At 41.2% G+C, this 15,808-nt stretch overlaps 1 protein-coding gene across 1 annotated transcript in view; it reads left to right on the forward strand.

Annotated features, from left to right (window-relative positions):
- Positions 1-15,650, forward strand: part of SUPT16H (SPT16 homolog, facilitates chromatin remodeling subunit) — a 32,946-nt gene extending 17,296 nt beyond the window's left edge. The window contains exons 8-26 of the mRNA XM_007990748.3: positions 922-1,012; positions 3,253-3,326; positions 3,456-3,568; positions 4,885-4,950; positions 5,060-5,155; positions 5,239-5,354; positions 5,440-5,593; positions 6,059-6,186; positions 7,221-7,356; positions 7,462-7,588; positions 7,899-8,017; positions 8,836-8,961; positions 9,703-9,815; positions 10,134-10,209; positions 10,749-10,918; positions 12,576-12,705; positions 13,297-13,426; positions 13,560-13,637; positions 14,315-15,650. Coding sequence (XP_007988939.2) covers positions 922-1,012; positions 3,253-3,326; positions 3,456-3,568; positions 4,885-4,950; positions 5,060-5,155; positions 5,239-5,354; positions 5,440-5,593; positions 6,059-6,186; positions 7,221-7,356; positions 7,462-7,588; positions 7,899-8,017; positions 8,836-8,961; positions 9,703-9,815; positions 10,134-10,209; positions 10,749-10,918; positions 12,576-12,705; positions 13,297-13,426; positions 13,560-13,637; positions 14,315-14,460 — 2,189 coding nt within the window. The 3' untranslated portion in view covers positions 14,461-15,650. The remainder of the gene's footprint in view (positions 1-921; positions 1,013-3,252; positions 3,327-3,455; positions 3,569-4,884; positions 4,951-5,059; positions 5,156-5,238; positions 5,355-5,439; positions 5,594-6,058; positions 6,187-7,220; positions 7,357-7,461; positions 7,589-7,898; positions 8,018-8,835; positions 8,962-9,702; positions 9,816-10,133; positions 10,210-10,748; positions 10,919-12,575; positions 12,706-13,296; positions 13,427-13,559; positions 13,638-14,314) is intronic.
- The last annotated feature ends 158 nt before the right edge of the window (positions 15,651-15,808 follow it).

The following is a 15,808-nucleotide window of genomic DNA, read 5'->3' on the forward strand; positions in this document are numbered from 1 at the left end:
TGAAAAATTAAGGCCACAGCTCTTATAACAGTAATTCACCCATTTAGTGATAAATGGAACAGGCCCACCACAAGGATCTGTTTTTGAAAATGTATAATAACGTTAATGTGATACTGTTTATCAACTCTTAAAGTATTAAGACCAACTGGTGTTCCAGTGTCCTCCTGGATTAGCGATTCTCAAATAGTATGATTAAGTATGGGGCCGGGGCCGGGTGCGGTGGCTCAAGCCTATAATCCCAGCACTTTGGGAAGCCAAGGCAGGTGGATCACGAGGTCAGGACCATCCTGGCTAACATGGTGGAACCCCATCTCTACTAAAAATACAAAAAAATAGCCAGACGTGGGGTGCCTGTAGTCCCAGCTACTGGGGAGGCTGAGGCAGGAGAATGGCATGAACCCGGGAGGCGGAGCTTGCAGTGAAGCAAGATCACACCACTGCACTCCACTCTAGCCTGGGCGACAGAGCGAGACTCTGTCTCAAAAAAAAAAAAAAAAGAAGGGGGACAAGTGGAGTGATTCACACTATAATTCCTGCACTTTGGGAGGCCAAGGTGGGAGGATTGCTTGAGCCCAGTTTGAGACCAGCCTGGGCAACATGGCAGACCATGTCTCTACAAAAAATAATTAGCTGGGCATAGTGGCATGTGCCTGTAGTCCCAGTTACTTGGGAGACTGAGGTGGGAGGATCACTGAGTCTGGGAGGTCAGGGCTTCAGTGAGCCGTAATCATGCCACTGCACTCCAGCCTGGGTGACAGAGTGAGACCTTGTCTCAAATTAAAAAAAAAAAAAGAGTGAGTGGACTGTTTAGTTCACACTTTGAGAAACACTGCTTTAGGGGACGTAAATTTTGATTTCAAAATGTTACTGAGTGTTTTTTCTAAAAGATACTTTAATATCTCCTTTCTGTCTTATTATTAGGTGTGAAGATATGTGACGTATATAACGCTGTCATGGATGTGGTTAAAAAGCAGAAGCCAGAGCTGCTGAACAAAATTACCAAAAACCTAGGGTATGCCATGATGTGTATTATCATTCTTAAGTCAGTTTTCAATTAGACTGTCAATGGTCAGTCTGATTTCTTTAGGCTAATTAATTGATTCAGCCAACATTTATGGACTAGCAAACTATACTATGTGCCAGGCACATGATGTTATCAGAGCAAGTGAGACAGATTTAAGTTCTCCCAAGTGTATAAGAGAGATTTTTCTAGACCAATGTGGTGGTCCAGCCCACAGGTGTTCTAGGATCTAATTACAGATGTTAGGAAATATTAATACATACTGTATTTCCTCTCTCCATGCACATTTGCAACTTACGTACTCTGAGATACCCTAATATTTTATTTAGAGACAGGGTCTCACTCTGTCCAGGCTGGAGTGTAGTGACGCAGTCATGCCTCACTGCATCTAGATCTTCTGGGCTCCAGCAATCCTTCCATCTCAGCACCCTCAATAACTGGGATCAAGGCACGTGCCACCACACCCAGCTCGTTTTTATATTTTTTGTAGAAACAAGGTCTCGCTCTGTTGCCCAGGCTGGTCTTGAACTCCTGGGCTCAAGCAGTCCTCCCACCTTGATGTCCCGAAGTGCTGGGATTAGAGATGTGAGCCACTGTGCCTGGCTTTTTTTTTAAATTATTATTATTGTTTTTGGGTTGGGGGGGAGTTTGTTTGTTTATTCAATCCTGTGGGGAAAAGAAAGAGAGATCAGCCTGTTACTGCGTCTATATAGAAAGAAGTAGACATGAGAGACTCCATTTTGTTCTGTATTTGAGATGCTGTTAATCTGTGACCCTACCCCTAACCTTGTCCTTGCAAGAGACATGTGCTGTGGTGACTCAAGGTTTAAAGGATTTTGGGCTGTGCAGGGTGTGCTTCGTTAAACAAGTGCCTGAAGGCAGCTTGCTGGTTAAAAGTCATCACCATTCTCTTAATCTCAAGTACCCAGGGACACGCACACTGCCAAAGGTCCAGTGTCGCAGGGACCTCTGCCTAGGAAAGTTATGTATTGTCCAAGGTTTCTCCCCATGTGATAGTCTGAAATATGGCCTCGTGGGATGGGAAAGACCTGATCGTCCCCCAGCCTGACACCCGTGAAGGGTCTGTGCTGAGGAGGACCAGTACAAGAGGAAAGAAGGCCTCTTGGCGATTGTTGGCAGTTGAGATAGAGAAAAGCATCTGTCTCCTGCCCGTCCCTGGGCAATGGAACATCTCCATATAAAACCCGATTGTGTGTTCTGTTTACTGAGAAAGGAGAAAACCGTCTTAGGGCGAAAGGCGGGACTTGCTGCAATGCTGCTCTTTATGCACTAAAAAGATTTATGGAGATGTTTGTATATGCATATCAAGGCACAGCACTTTTCCTTAAACTTGTTCATGTCACAGAGAACTTTATTCATATGTCTTACTGCTGACTTTCTCCGTATAATGATCCTATTATCCTGCCACTTCCTTTTCTTTAAGATGGTAAAGATAATTATCAATAAATACTAAGGAAACTCAGAGACCGGTGGGTCCTCTGTATGCTGAGTGCCCGTCCCCTGGGCCCACTTTTTCTTTCTCTGTCCTTTGTCTCTGTGTCGCATTTCTTTTCTCAATTCTCTCGGTCCACCTAACGAGAAACGCCCACAGGTGTGGAGGGGCAGGACACCCCTTCAAATCCAGTATATTTCTCAAATGTATTTTATCACTGAACACCTAGAAATACCTAATAACGTGTCATAGAACAAAGGACATATTTGGAAACAAAGCTTTATGTAGGCACTCTCTTTAGATGAAAACTAGTCTGTGGTATATAGTTTCTAGACTTCTCTCGTGGAGAAGAGGAAATATATACCTATATACCAAGTCTTACGAATCTGGTTACCAATGTTCCACTAAAAATTGCCCCTTTTAATCTGGTTATTACTGTCTTAGTAATGTAGCCCTTAATAATTTCTATGTTGTTTACAGGAATACTACTGACTTGACTTTATGGTAGAAGGTTAAAGTTTAAATGTGGGCAAATAAGCGAAAATTTAAAAGGCTTGATATAATCAATTAGGAAATTATTTTTCACCATGGGATTATACAGCATATTTAGAGGCCAAAGACTGTCTTTGAATCCTCTTTTCTAACTGAGCGGTCAGCAGGGGTAAATCATTTCAAACATGTTTGCCTGTCTTACTGTGAAAGTTGAAATGAACATATTATACTTGATCCATGTTAGAGATCTTTAGCCTTTTGCTGATTTTTATCTGTTTCTTTTCAGATTTGGGATGGGAATTGAATTCCGTGAAGGCTCCCTAGTAATCAATAGTAAAAATCAATACAAACTGAAGAAAGGTAAGTTTCACATACAATAAGAAAATACTTTGTGAGTTATTTCCTTTAGCTTTATCTTCTTTTAGGCGTATGTCTTACACCTCTCCATATTGTCACAGCCACAGACCGATCCTTGTTTTGCTATTTTAGGAATGGTTTTCAGCATCAATTTAGGATTCTCAGACCTGACTAACAAGGAGGGTAAAAAACCAGAAGAGAAAACCTATGCCCTGTTTATTGGTGACACAGTGCTTGTGGATGAGGTGTGTATTGTCTCTAAACTTTGGAGTCTTCATGAGCTAACTTTTGAGGCACGTTTGTGGACCCTGTGGTTTTTTTCTTGCTTTGTTAAATGCTAGCTAAGGGGAAGAATCCATGTGACAGCCTAACCTAATGCAGCTAGGAATAGAGACTGTAGCCCAGGTACAGGCAATGATTTAAACCATTAAATCATATTGTCATATTGTGGCTTGAACCTTGATAATATTAGGAACTAATACTAATAATGAAACTGATTCTTTTTTTCTTTTTAAAAACAGCTTTATTAAGCTACAATTCACATACTATACAATTCACTGACTTAATATGTACAATTTAGTGATTTTTTGCATAATCACATTTGTGTGACCATCACTACAATCTAATTTGAAAATATTTTCATCACCTTAGGAAAAAACCCTGAACCTATTAGCAGTCACTCCCTATCCCCCTTCCCTTCCCCCACTGGTTCTTCAGGCCTAGGCAGTGACTAAACTACGTTCTCTCTAAGGATTTGCTAAATATCTGGGCAGTTGATATAAATGCCAGCCAGACCCTGTGTGGTCTTTTGTGACTGACTTCTTTCCCTCAGCAGGAACTGATTTTTAATAATAATGAGCACAGGTAGTTCAGTGTTTTTATCAAAAGCTAAGCAGTTTACATTAATTCATTGAAATAGTACCTTGTGAAGTAGATACTCTTATTACCTCCATTTACTAGATAAATTGAAGGCACAGACAAGTTTAAGTAACTTGCCAAATGTCACTGAGCTAGAAAGCAACTGAGCCAGCCTTCAAATCAAACCTGTATTAACGATTACCCAATGTTGCCTCCCAAATGATAGCTCCTGGCCAGGTGCAGTGGCTCACGCATTAATCCCAGCACTTCCAGAGGCCGAGGCAGGTGGATCACCTGAGGTCAGGAGTTTGAGACCAGCCTGACCAATATGGTGAATCCCCAGCTCTACTAAAAATACAAAAATTAGCCAGGCGTGGTGGTGCGCATCTGTAATTCCAGCTACTCAGGAGGCTGAGGCAGGAGAATTGCTTGAACCCGGGAGGTGGAGGTTGCAGTGAGCTGAGATCGCACCACTGCACTCCAGCCTGGTTGACAAGAGTGAAACTCTGCTCAAAAAAAAAAGAAAAAACAAATTGTAGCTCCTGACAAGAGGTTAGAGGTTAGAAGGATAAAAACTGTATTTATTCCATTGTCAAACATTTTAGTGTCCAAAAGATTCAAAGCATTGCTCAGCCATTTAATAGGTTAGAAAATGAAATTGACTCTTTTAAGTTATGTGTCTTCATTCTCCTTTTAATTCTAGGATGGCCCAGCTACTGTTCTCACTTCTGTGAAGAAGAAAGTGAAGAATGTGGGGATTTTCCTAAAGGTAGGAAAAAGATAGATAAGTAGTATAGGAAGTTTAGGATATAAAGAAGTTAAATAATATTGGCTAAAATAATTAAAATTTCATTTTTTGATTATGACTTTTTCCATAGAATGAAGATGAGGAAGAAGAGGAGGAGGAGAAAGATGAGGCAGAGGACCTTTTGGGAAGAGGTTCTCGGGCAGCATTACTTACAGAAAGAACAAGAGTAAGTTTACTGTTTTGAATTACGTTGATCTCACCTATCACATGGCTCACATGTTGTGATAAATTGGATTTTCCATTCACCAGAATGAAATGACTGCAGAAGAGAAGCGAAGAGCACATCAGAAAGAACTAGCGGCTCAACTCAATGAAGAAGCAAAGAGACGACTGACTGAACAAAAGGGAGAACAGCAGATTCAGAAGTAAGAGTTTTCATTGAGCAGTGAGATTATCTGAGGGTTCTGTGTGACTGCAGAAATTTCTCAGTTGTTTTTTATCCCACTCCAGAGCTCGCAAATCTAATGTGTCCTATAAAAACCCATCTCTGATGCCTAAGGAACCACATATTCGGGAAATGAAGATCTACATCGATAAGAAATATGAGACTGTAATAATGCCCGTGTTTGGCATTGCAACACCTTTTCACATTGCCACAATCAAGGTACTAACATTCAATGCATCAGGTTTCATCCAAACTGTTTCTTAAAATAGTAATTGTATTTGCCATAAATAATCTGCATTCATCATGTCTCCCACTCCTTCAGACTCTGTTCAGTTGACTGACATCCCTCTTGTCCTGTCATTCTCCTTCCTCTTCCAGTTTTTTTCACTTAGTAGAAAGCTAAACTAGTCTGGAAACATAATTTGCCTATCTTTTTTTCAACTTCATTTAAGCATTGTTTAGCTTGTAGTTGTATTCATGGTACAAGGTACTTTGAGAATTCAGAGATTTTTGGGGGGAAAAGATACTTCGTTATTAAAAAGATATATTATGTGTAAGTTTATTAGATTTAGATTAAGGTTAAGAGCAGTCAACTTGTAACTCCTAACTTAATTTTAACATTGCTGTAACTACTAATCTCTAGGAAAGAAATCTGTTTACTTTTTATGGTTTTCCTTTGAACAGAATATAAGTATGTCCGTGGAAGGAGATTATACTTACTTGCGAATCAACTTTTATTGCCCAGGCAGTGCTCTGGGCAGGAATGAAGGCAACATCTTTCCTAACCCTGAAGCGACTTTTGTCAAGGAAATGTGAGTCCCCAAGAAAATAGTCACACCCAGATTCATCTTGTCTGGAGTGTTACTCTCAGAAACATTTCATTCTCTGTGCTGCATTTTCCCTACCTAGTAAATGTCAAAGCCTTCCTCATTGGGACTTACTTCAGATTGCCTTCTTGACTTTGTACTATTTTCAGAATGGACCCCAATTTAGAATCTTCTTGAAAATATTGTATATTTACTAAACATACTTTGAGCCTGGGTAATATAGTGAGACCTTGTCTCTACTAAAAAACAAAAAATTAACCAGGCGTGGTGGTGTGCGCCCGTCACCCAGCTACTCTGGAGGCTGAGGTGGGAGGATCCCTTGAGCCTGGGAGGTTGAGGCTGCAGTGAGCCCTGATCTTGGCTATACTCCATCCAGCCTGAGCGACAGAACAAGACCTTATCTCAGAAAAAATAGTTATTATGCAAATAAGTGTTAAAAATAATAAACGTATTTTACAATTGAATCCTCAAGAAAATTGGTGCCACATTGGATTCTATGATTTCATGGTGTTAAGTGGGATAATTTGGGGATGTTATGCCAGATTTGAAAAATGAAAATGTGATTTCCCCCACTTCAATGAACTAGCTGTTTGTAATATACTCCATTTAAGAAAAAGAAGGAATGGGCATGCATGGTGGCTCACGCCTGTAATCCCAGCACTTTGGGAGGCAGAGGCAGGCGGATTACATGAGGCCAGGAGTTCGAGACCAGCCTGGTCAACAAGGCAAAACCCTGTATCTGCTAAAAAAAAAAAAAAAAAAAAAAAAAAAGCTGGGCATAGTGGTGTGTCCCTGTAATCCCAGGTAGGAAGGTTGAGGTGGGAGGATGGCTTGAACCCAAGAGGTGAAGGTTGCAGTGAGCTAAGATCAGGCCACTGCATTCCAGCCTGGGTGACAGAGCCAGACCCCGTCTCAAAAAAAAAAAAGTAGAAATTAAGCTGGCTGTAAGATAAAGTAAATCAGTACAATTTCCCTGGCCTGAAAAATAAATCACTATAAATGCTGCTGCTTTTCTACAGTACATACCGAGCATCAAATATTAAGGCACCTGGGGAACAGACAGTACCAGCCTTGAACCTTCAGAATGCTTTCCGAATTATTAAAGAAGTACAGAAACGTTATAAAACTCGAGAAGCTGAAGAGAAAGAGAAGGAGGTGAGCCTGAACACAGACAAAACATTCTTACACAAAGGAGGACATGTATTTTTTGGAGACTTGTAAGGATATGTGACAATTCACATTAATTTTCTTCTTGCTTAGGGCATTGTAAAACAAGACTCACTGGTGATCAATCTAAACCGGAGTAATCCCAAACTGAAAGATCTATACATTCGCCCAAATATTGCCCAAAAGAGGATGCAAGGCTCACTGGAGGCCCATGTCAATGGTATCGATGATCTCTTCTATACCTAGGCTTTGTCTTCAGGGGCACATTTGTAGGAATGACAGATCAGATAATAAAGTTTGACAAAGAGCCATCAGCGGTTAGCTCAGTTGGTTAGAGCATGGCGCTAACAAAATATGACAAGGAAATGCTGGGAGGAATCTCCTTTACTGCTGTGTGGCCAGAAGGAAAGGAAAGCTCTATACAGTTGTTGGTGTTTCCTCTGACCCTGTGCAAATCAGCCAGAAGAGATGCGGTGCCTTTTGGCCTAACCTAATTACACTGCTTGACATTTCTTCCTTCTTTTCCCCAGGCTTTCGCTTCACATCTGTTCGAGGAGACAAGGTGGATATTTTGTACAATAATATTAAGCATGCTTTGTTCCAGCCCTGCGATGGAGAAATGATTATTGTTTTGCACTTTCACCTCAAGGTACACCTTTCTACATAATCATGAGCTCTGGGGCAAGACACTTCATTTCGCTCAGGTTCTTTCCTAGAAAATAGTGATGAGAAAATCACCTTTCACATAAGAACATTAAGAGGATTAAATAAAATGCCTCTCAAGGCCACAAGACCTGGCATCTAGAAGGTGCTCATAAGCATGATTGTTCTTTTGGTGTATTATACAATGGCCAGCAAAACATACAAGATCTCCAGATTTCTTTTTCTAAAATAAAAAGGTTTTGCTTTAGATAAGATTTGTTAGCAACATAATTTCCAAAGTTCCTATAATAAGTAGGAGCACAGCACCTTTTCAAATGTACACTGTTTCACATTCCCAAGCATCATTATTTATAACACCAGGGATGGTTTAATTTTTTTTTTTTTTTTTTTTTTTTTTTTTTTTAATTGAGATGGAGTCTGGCTCTGTCGCCCAGGCTGGAGTGCAGTGGCCGGATCTCAGCTCACTGCAAGCTCCGCCTCCCGGGTTTACACCATTCTCCTGCCTCAGCCTCCGGAATAGCTGGGATTACAGGCGCCCGCCACCTCGCCCGGCTAGTTTTTTGTACTTTTTAGTAGAGACGGGGTTTCACCGTGTTAGCCAGGATGGTCTCGATCTCCTGACCTCGTGATCCGCCCGTCTCAGCCTCCCAAAGTGCTGGGATTACAGGCTTGAGCCACCGTGCCCGGCTGGTTTGTTTAATTTTGCATGCATGCTGTGGAGGCCCAAGTTTGGATCACTGCCATTTCCATCACAGGTACCTTTGTGTTTCTGATTTCTGTCTTCTTGCCGTTTTATGCCAACAGAATGCCATCATGTTTGGGAAGAAGCGGCACACGGATGTGCAGTTCTACACAGAAGTGGGAGAGATAACCACGGACTTGGGGAAACATCAGCATATGCATGACCGAGATGACCTCTATGCTGAGCAGGTTTGTGAAGTTTAATATTGTATTTGCAGGATAGGGAGGATGAGGCCAAATCCAAGCTCAGGGATTGTATTTTGTAAACAACCTGGGCCAACGCAGTGACTCACATCTGTAATCCCAGCACTTTGGGAGGCCAACATGGGCGGATCACCTGAGGGTCAGGAGTTCAAGAACAGCCTGGCCAACGTGGTGAAATCCCGTCTCTACTAAAAATATAAAAATTAGCTAGGTGTAGTGGTACGCACCTATAGTCCCAGCTAGTCGGGAGGCTGAGGGAGGATAATCACTTGAACCCAAGAGGCAGAGGTTGCAGTGAGCCGAGATAGCATTACTGTACTCCAGCCTGGGCGACAGTGAGACTCCATCCCAAAAAATAAACAAACAACCCTGAATCTGTGCAGAACAACTCAAGTATCTGCTGAGATGGTGTATTACAATAGTTTAGGCTTAGGTTGCAGACTCAGCTTGACAGTTAATGGCATGGTGGCCTTAAATAAGGTATATGTACATGTTAGTTTCATAGTTGAGAATGAAGGATTACAGAAGCACTTCAGGGATGATCTGTGCAGCAAACCACCATGGCACATGTTTACCTGTGTAACAAACCTGCCCGTCCTGCACATGTACTCCTGAACTTAAAAGCTGAAAATGTTTTTTTAAGCACAAAAGCACTTCAGACTTTTTGAGGGGAGGTACTATTAACAAATGTGATGGCTATATTTGATTTTTTTTTTTTTTCTACAGATGGAACGAGAAATGAGGCACAAACTGAAAACAGCCTTTAAAAATTTCATTGAGAAAGTAGAGGCTCTAACTAAGGAGGAACTGGAATTTGAAGTGCCTTTTAGGGACTTGGGGTAACATATCTCATCTTCTTTTTGGTCTGAAGTTTCACTGGTCTGCCTTTCGGTACAATAAATTGTTCTTCCTTTAATAATAATTTAACATGTCATATCCTTTTTTCCTATGACTAATAATCTTTGAGACATCCATTTCTTCTTGAAAATGTTTAAGGGTTTAGGTGAGTGGCTAACTCTAAGAGGCTTCCTCTGGAGATGAGTCTCCAGTGAGTATGCTGGAGCTGTTTGGAATCGGGAGAGGGAAGAAGTTTGTCTGTTGTGGCAGCAGCAGTCTCTCTTGTGATGAGCTCAGTCTCAAAAGTTTCTCTCTTCCAGATTTAATGGAGCTCCCTATAGGAGTACCTGCCTCCTTCAGCCCACTAGTAGTGCGCTGGTAAATGCTACGGAATGGGTGAGTGTTTCTTACCCTCTTTTAGTAAAAACATTGTTAGAGAAAATAAAGGAGGATAGGTGTTCTTTATCCTAATTATTGTGATTTTCATTTTTGATATTTACTTAGACTTAAAACTCATTGAACAAATGATACTTTTATTTAAAGTCTCTTTAGGGCAGACATGATGGCTCACCCCTGTAATCCCAGCACTTTGAGAGGCCAAGGTGGGAGGAACACTTGAGGCCAGGAACTCAAGACCAGTCTGGGCAACAAAGCAAGAACCTCTTTTTTTTTTTCCCTTTCTTTTTTTAAGATAATGTCTATTTAAATAGTTTTTCACATAGTTTCCTTGAGTTTATTCTCCTTGAGGGATGATTTTTGATCTTGCAGATCGTATTTCTGTGGCTTCGGTATGTTGTACTGCTTCAGTCTTTCAATAAAACCCAAAAACAGCTTACTTATCTTTTATGTAGTGATTTAGATCATGAAAGTTACTTGAAATATTATTGCTTTGGGGAAAATATTTATATGCTAATGTTTCAGTTTCTCCCTGACAGCCACCTTTTGTGGTGACATTGGATGAAGTAGAGCTGATTCACTTTGAGCGGGTCCAGTTTCACCTGAAGAACTTTGATATGGTAATTGTCTACAAGGACTACAGCAAGAAAGTGACCATGATCAATGCCATTCCTGTAGCCTCTCTTGACCCCATCAAGGAATGGTTGAAGTAAGTAAATCTGCCATCAGTCAGTCTCCCATTTATCCCATGAACCCTGTATTATAGAATTTAAATGTGGTGTGTTGTGCATAAAATCTGCTGATATACTTAAGGTGAGACTGCCTTTTGGTTGTTACAGACCAGGACTTGAAAACTTGAGATCTATTAGATAACGGAGCTGTTCACTTTCCCTTGAATTCCCAACAGTAGTTTATGCATACTTAACACAAAGAAAATCAAAATCTAAGATCTTTTTTTTTTTTTTTTTCCAGTATTGCCCAGGCTGGTCTCAAACTCCTGGGCTCAAGCAATCCTCCCACTTCGGTCTCCCAATGTACTGGGGTTACAGGCACAAGCCATTGCACCCAGTCAATGTAGAGCATATTTACAATAGCTTTTTAAGTATGCTTTTCTGCTGCTTTCACCCATCATCTTTATATTTTCTACATATTTTGTGGTGGTGGTGGTGGTGATTTGAGACAGGGCCTTACTCTGTTGCCCAGGCTCAAGTGTAGTGGTACAACCCCAGCTCACTGTAACCTCAAACTCTTGGATTCAGGTAACCTTCCTACGTCAGCATCCCAAGTAGCTGGGACTACAGGTATGTGCTACCACACCCAGCTCATTTTTTTACTAGAGACGAGGTTATTCTGGGATGCAGTCAAGTTAGTTAGATTCTGTTTGATCTTTCATTTTTGTTTGTTTTTTTGGGTTTTTTTTTTTGAGTCGGAGTCTTGCTCTGTCGCCCAGGCTGGAGCACAGTGGCACGATCTTGGTTCACTACACACTCTACCTCCTGGGTTCATGCCATTCTCCTGCCTCAGCCTCCCGAGTAGCTGGGACTACAGGCGCCTGCCACCATGCCTGGCTAATTTTTTGTATTTTTAATAGAGATGGGGTTTTACTGTGTTAGCCAGGATGATCTCAATCTCCTGACCTTGTGATCCACCCTCGCCTCCCAAAGTGCTGGGATTACAGGCATGAGCCACCACACGTGGCTGAAAATTGTCCCTGTTTCTTAACTATAGTAGTGAAAAACAGAATCGCAGAAGTGGTTATGACTACGTGGAAATAAGAATGGAATCAGTGACAGAGAGAGAAAAGGATGGGTGAATAGAAGACTAAGTGAAGAATAGGGAAATTGGTATTAAAGAAAGAAAATGGGAGAGGATGAGCTCAGACTCAGGTGAAGGAGAAAGCTTGTTTCAGTTGGAATGCTGGTCTGTTGTGAGGGCTAGTGCTCTAGGAGATCAAATAGCAGCCATTGGGACATGCTCTAGTGGCATAGTGCAAAGAATATCTGCTCCCAGGCCGGGCGCGGTGGCTCACACCTGTAATCCCAGCACTTTGGGAGGCTGAGGCAGGTGATTCACCTGAAGTCAGGAGTTCTAGACGAGCCTGACCAACATGGCAAAACCCCGTCTCTACTAAAAATACAAAAATGAGCCAGGCATGGTGGCACACGCCTATAATCCCAGGTATTCGGGAGGCTGAGGCAGGAGAATCACTTGAACCCGGGAGGCAGAGGTTGCAGTGAGCCAAGATTGTACCACTGCACTCCAGCCTGGGAGACAGAGCATGACTATGTCTCAAAAAAAAAAAAAAAGAAAGAATATCTGCTCCCAGAAAATACAGAAGATTGATTTTACTTTGTCATTTCTCTTAGTTCCTGTGACCTGAAGTACACAGAAGGAGTACAGTCCCTCAACTGGACTAAAATCATGAAGACCATTGTTGATGACCCTGAGGGCTTCTTCGAACAAGGTGGCTGGTCCTTTCTGGAGCCTGAGGGTGAGGTGCGTGAGTGTGGGGTTTCTTTCCTGGTACATAGTGTTGCCCACTATCATTTGTTCAGTTAGAATGGCATATAAGTAGCACATAAGGAACAAGGCCATCTGGGAGAAGCTCTGAACACCACTTGATGTTATTGTCTCTTCAAATTCGTTTTACAGGTAAATGATAAGTTGATTGGACAGTGGTAACTAACTCCTGACAAGATTTCTTGGAAACTACAAAAACTTTTCCTCAAATGAATTTCTTAGCATTTCGGGAAAAAATCCTCCAGGGCATTTTGCAAAACTTATTTTTTTAAAAATTGTCCACTTAACGTTTGTGTGATGCATTAAAACAGAAAGTCTTTCTGTTGTTAATTTCCCTGGGTGAGGAAGGCTAACGTGAATTTTTCAGAAATGTAATAATACATAACAATAGTAAAATAACAATTGCACCTGACTACTGATTTTAAACAAGTCATTTTATCTTTTAATCACTCAGATTGTTTTGCTCTTGTTTTCTTCATGTAAATACTGGTATACTATGTGGGCTGAATTCATTCATTGATAAGGTAAATGTCAAAAAAAAATGAGTATGATGCTCTAACTCACCAGGGGAGTGATGCTGAAGAAGGGGATTCAGAGTCTGAAATTGAAGATGAGACTTTTAATCCTTCAGAAGATGACTATGAAGAGGAAGAGGAGGACAGTGATGAAGATTATTCATCAGAAGCAGAAGAGTCAGGTTAGTCTTATAGAGAAAAGTTTGTCCTGGCATCCTCATCTAATGTCGTTTCTGAAAGCTACTTTTTTTAGACTAAGAACTCTGTCATTCCATTCTGTTCCCGCATGATGACTAATGCTTAATTTTCTTCCAGACTATTCTAAGGAGTCATTGGGTAGTGAAGAAGAGAGTGGAAAGGATTGGGATGAACTGGAGGAAGAAGCCCGAAAAGGTTTTTAAAAATTTGTTGTTTTTATTCTATTTATTCATGTGTCTATGCACAAATTTCTAACACATTTCAATATCTTGAGGTGTTAGTATTGATGGTGTAATGAAAGTAACAAAAGAACACTATAAAACTGATTTGGAGCCACAGATACAACTTCATTGACTGAAGGAGAAAATGAGGGGTGGAATGTGTCCATACTCTCCAGTGGGCAGTGCTCTGCCTAACTGGATGCTCTTTTCATTTGCGCAAGCCCCCATCTTTCCTATAGCAGTGATAGCCACATATTCATGTAATACTCAAGAATTAGCCTATTCAGTTTCCAAACCTAAATCCTATAATACTTTAATTTTGCTAGACTTCTTCCAGATTAGGCATGTCTTTATAATGCTAATCTAGTTACTCTGAAGCCAAACCCCAAACAAACGTTTAAAGCTTAAAAGGAAATAAATATTAACTGCTGTGTTCCAATCATTGGGAATAGGTACTTTTCGTAGGTTACCTTATTTAACCCTTAAATAATTCTCCCTTTTGTAAATAAACCAAGGTTCAGAAAGTACTTGTCCAATATTAAAACTTGGGTCTGATTCCAAAGTGTATTCTCTGTGCTATCTCATGCTCTCCAGTAATACTAGGTACCTAAAGCCTACCTATCTCTAACTAATAATGCCTCTTCTATTTAGCGGACCGAGAAAGTCGTTACGAGGAAGAAGAAGAACAGAGTCGAAGTATGAGCCGGAAGAGGAAGGCATCTGTGCACAGTTCAGGCCGTGGCTCTAACCGTGGTTCCAGACACAGCTCTGCACCCCCCAAGAAAAAGAGGAAGTAACTTCTGAACTTTGGCCCTGAGCTCCATTCTTCCTCCAGCCAACCCCTGAAAATTTTACATGACATAGAAACTGTATTTTTCCTTTTGTTTTCATTTGAAGTTTTGCCATTTGTGTTTATGGGTTTAGGGGGCCATTTGTGTGGACCAATCTACTCGGGGAATTCCAGGCCCACCAGGACACGTGCCAATGGCCCCATTCAGATGGCAAGGGAGGAGGTGTTCTTGAAGACAGGAGGGGGCTCCCGCTGTTAATAAATATTGTTTCATTCTTCTCTCTTCCTGTCACCTTCTGCCAGGACATCGATGGCTTCTGACATCTTACTATTTGGTGTCTCAAAGCTGTATTTCCAAGACAGTGGTACAGGGTGACCCTTAATTACCCGTATCATGGTTCTTGACCAGCACATTCAATCCTCCAACCTACCCTACTGCCACGACCTTCCTCACATCTCTTTTAAGTTTTATCTTTGCAATCCTCCAGGTTCTTGGAAATTTCCTGATGGTTGTGATAAATCATACAACTTGAGCTAGTGAGGCAGATTGGGCTGGTGCCTTCGTCTGAGTTTTCCTGCTTTCTTGCCTCATGCAGATTCTGAGGTGTATCTGCTGCCTTGGAAGACATAAGAAGCAGTGATACTCCCTGGCTCGGTTATTTTCTCCATACGAATGCACACATGGTACAATGACAGAAAGCAAAATTGCCACTGTCTTCTTTTTTTTCTGATATATCCAAGGAAGATATATCAGGTTGTGCCTCATGTACTGCTTCTAGTGAAATCTAGAGGAAGGCTCAAAGGAGTCAACATTTAGATCTGGAAGGGACAGGTCATGCCTTGGGCCTAGAATACCCTGACAAGAAAAGAGAAGAGGAAGGGAGGCCATATCTACAACACAGCCTCTCAGCACTGCTGCTCCTTATTTTAACTTTGTCTTGCATTGTCCTGTATTTATCACAGTTTCTGTTGAACAGCTTTTCAAGTATTTGGGGAGTTTATCTTGCCATCCTCCCCTTCTGGTTCTCTGCACCCACCTGTCCCACTGCAGTTCCTTCCGTGCTCTGTGACTTTAAGAGAAGAAGTGGGGAGGGGTCACGGATTTTATGTTTGTTTGTTTTTTCTCCTTAGCAGTAGGACTTGATATTTTCAATTTTGGAAGAACTAAAAGATGAATAAACTGTGGGTTTTTTTGTTGTTGTTTGTTTTTGTAAATTCACCTGTGACCGTTTTTCAGTTCCTGAAAGCACACCTGCTTCCTGCCTGGTAAAGTGCTAAGGCATTGGAGAAAAATGCTTTTATCTAGCTAGTGTTACAAATGAAACTTTCATCATTCTAAACTTTCATCATTAGAT

The sequence above is a fragment of the Chlorocebus sabaeus genome, chromosome 29, assembly GCF_047675955.1.
Source record: "Chlorocebus sabaeus isolate Y175 chromosome 29, mChlSab1.0.hap1, whole genome shotgun sequence".
NCBI classification, from domain to species: Eukaryota; Metazoa; Chordata; class Mammalia; order Primates; family Cercopithecidae; genus Chlorocebus; species Chlorocebus sabaeus.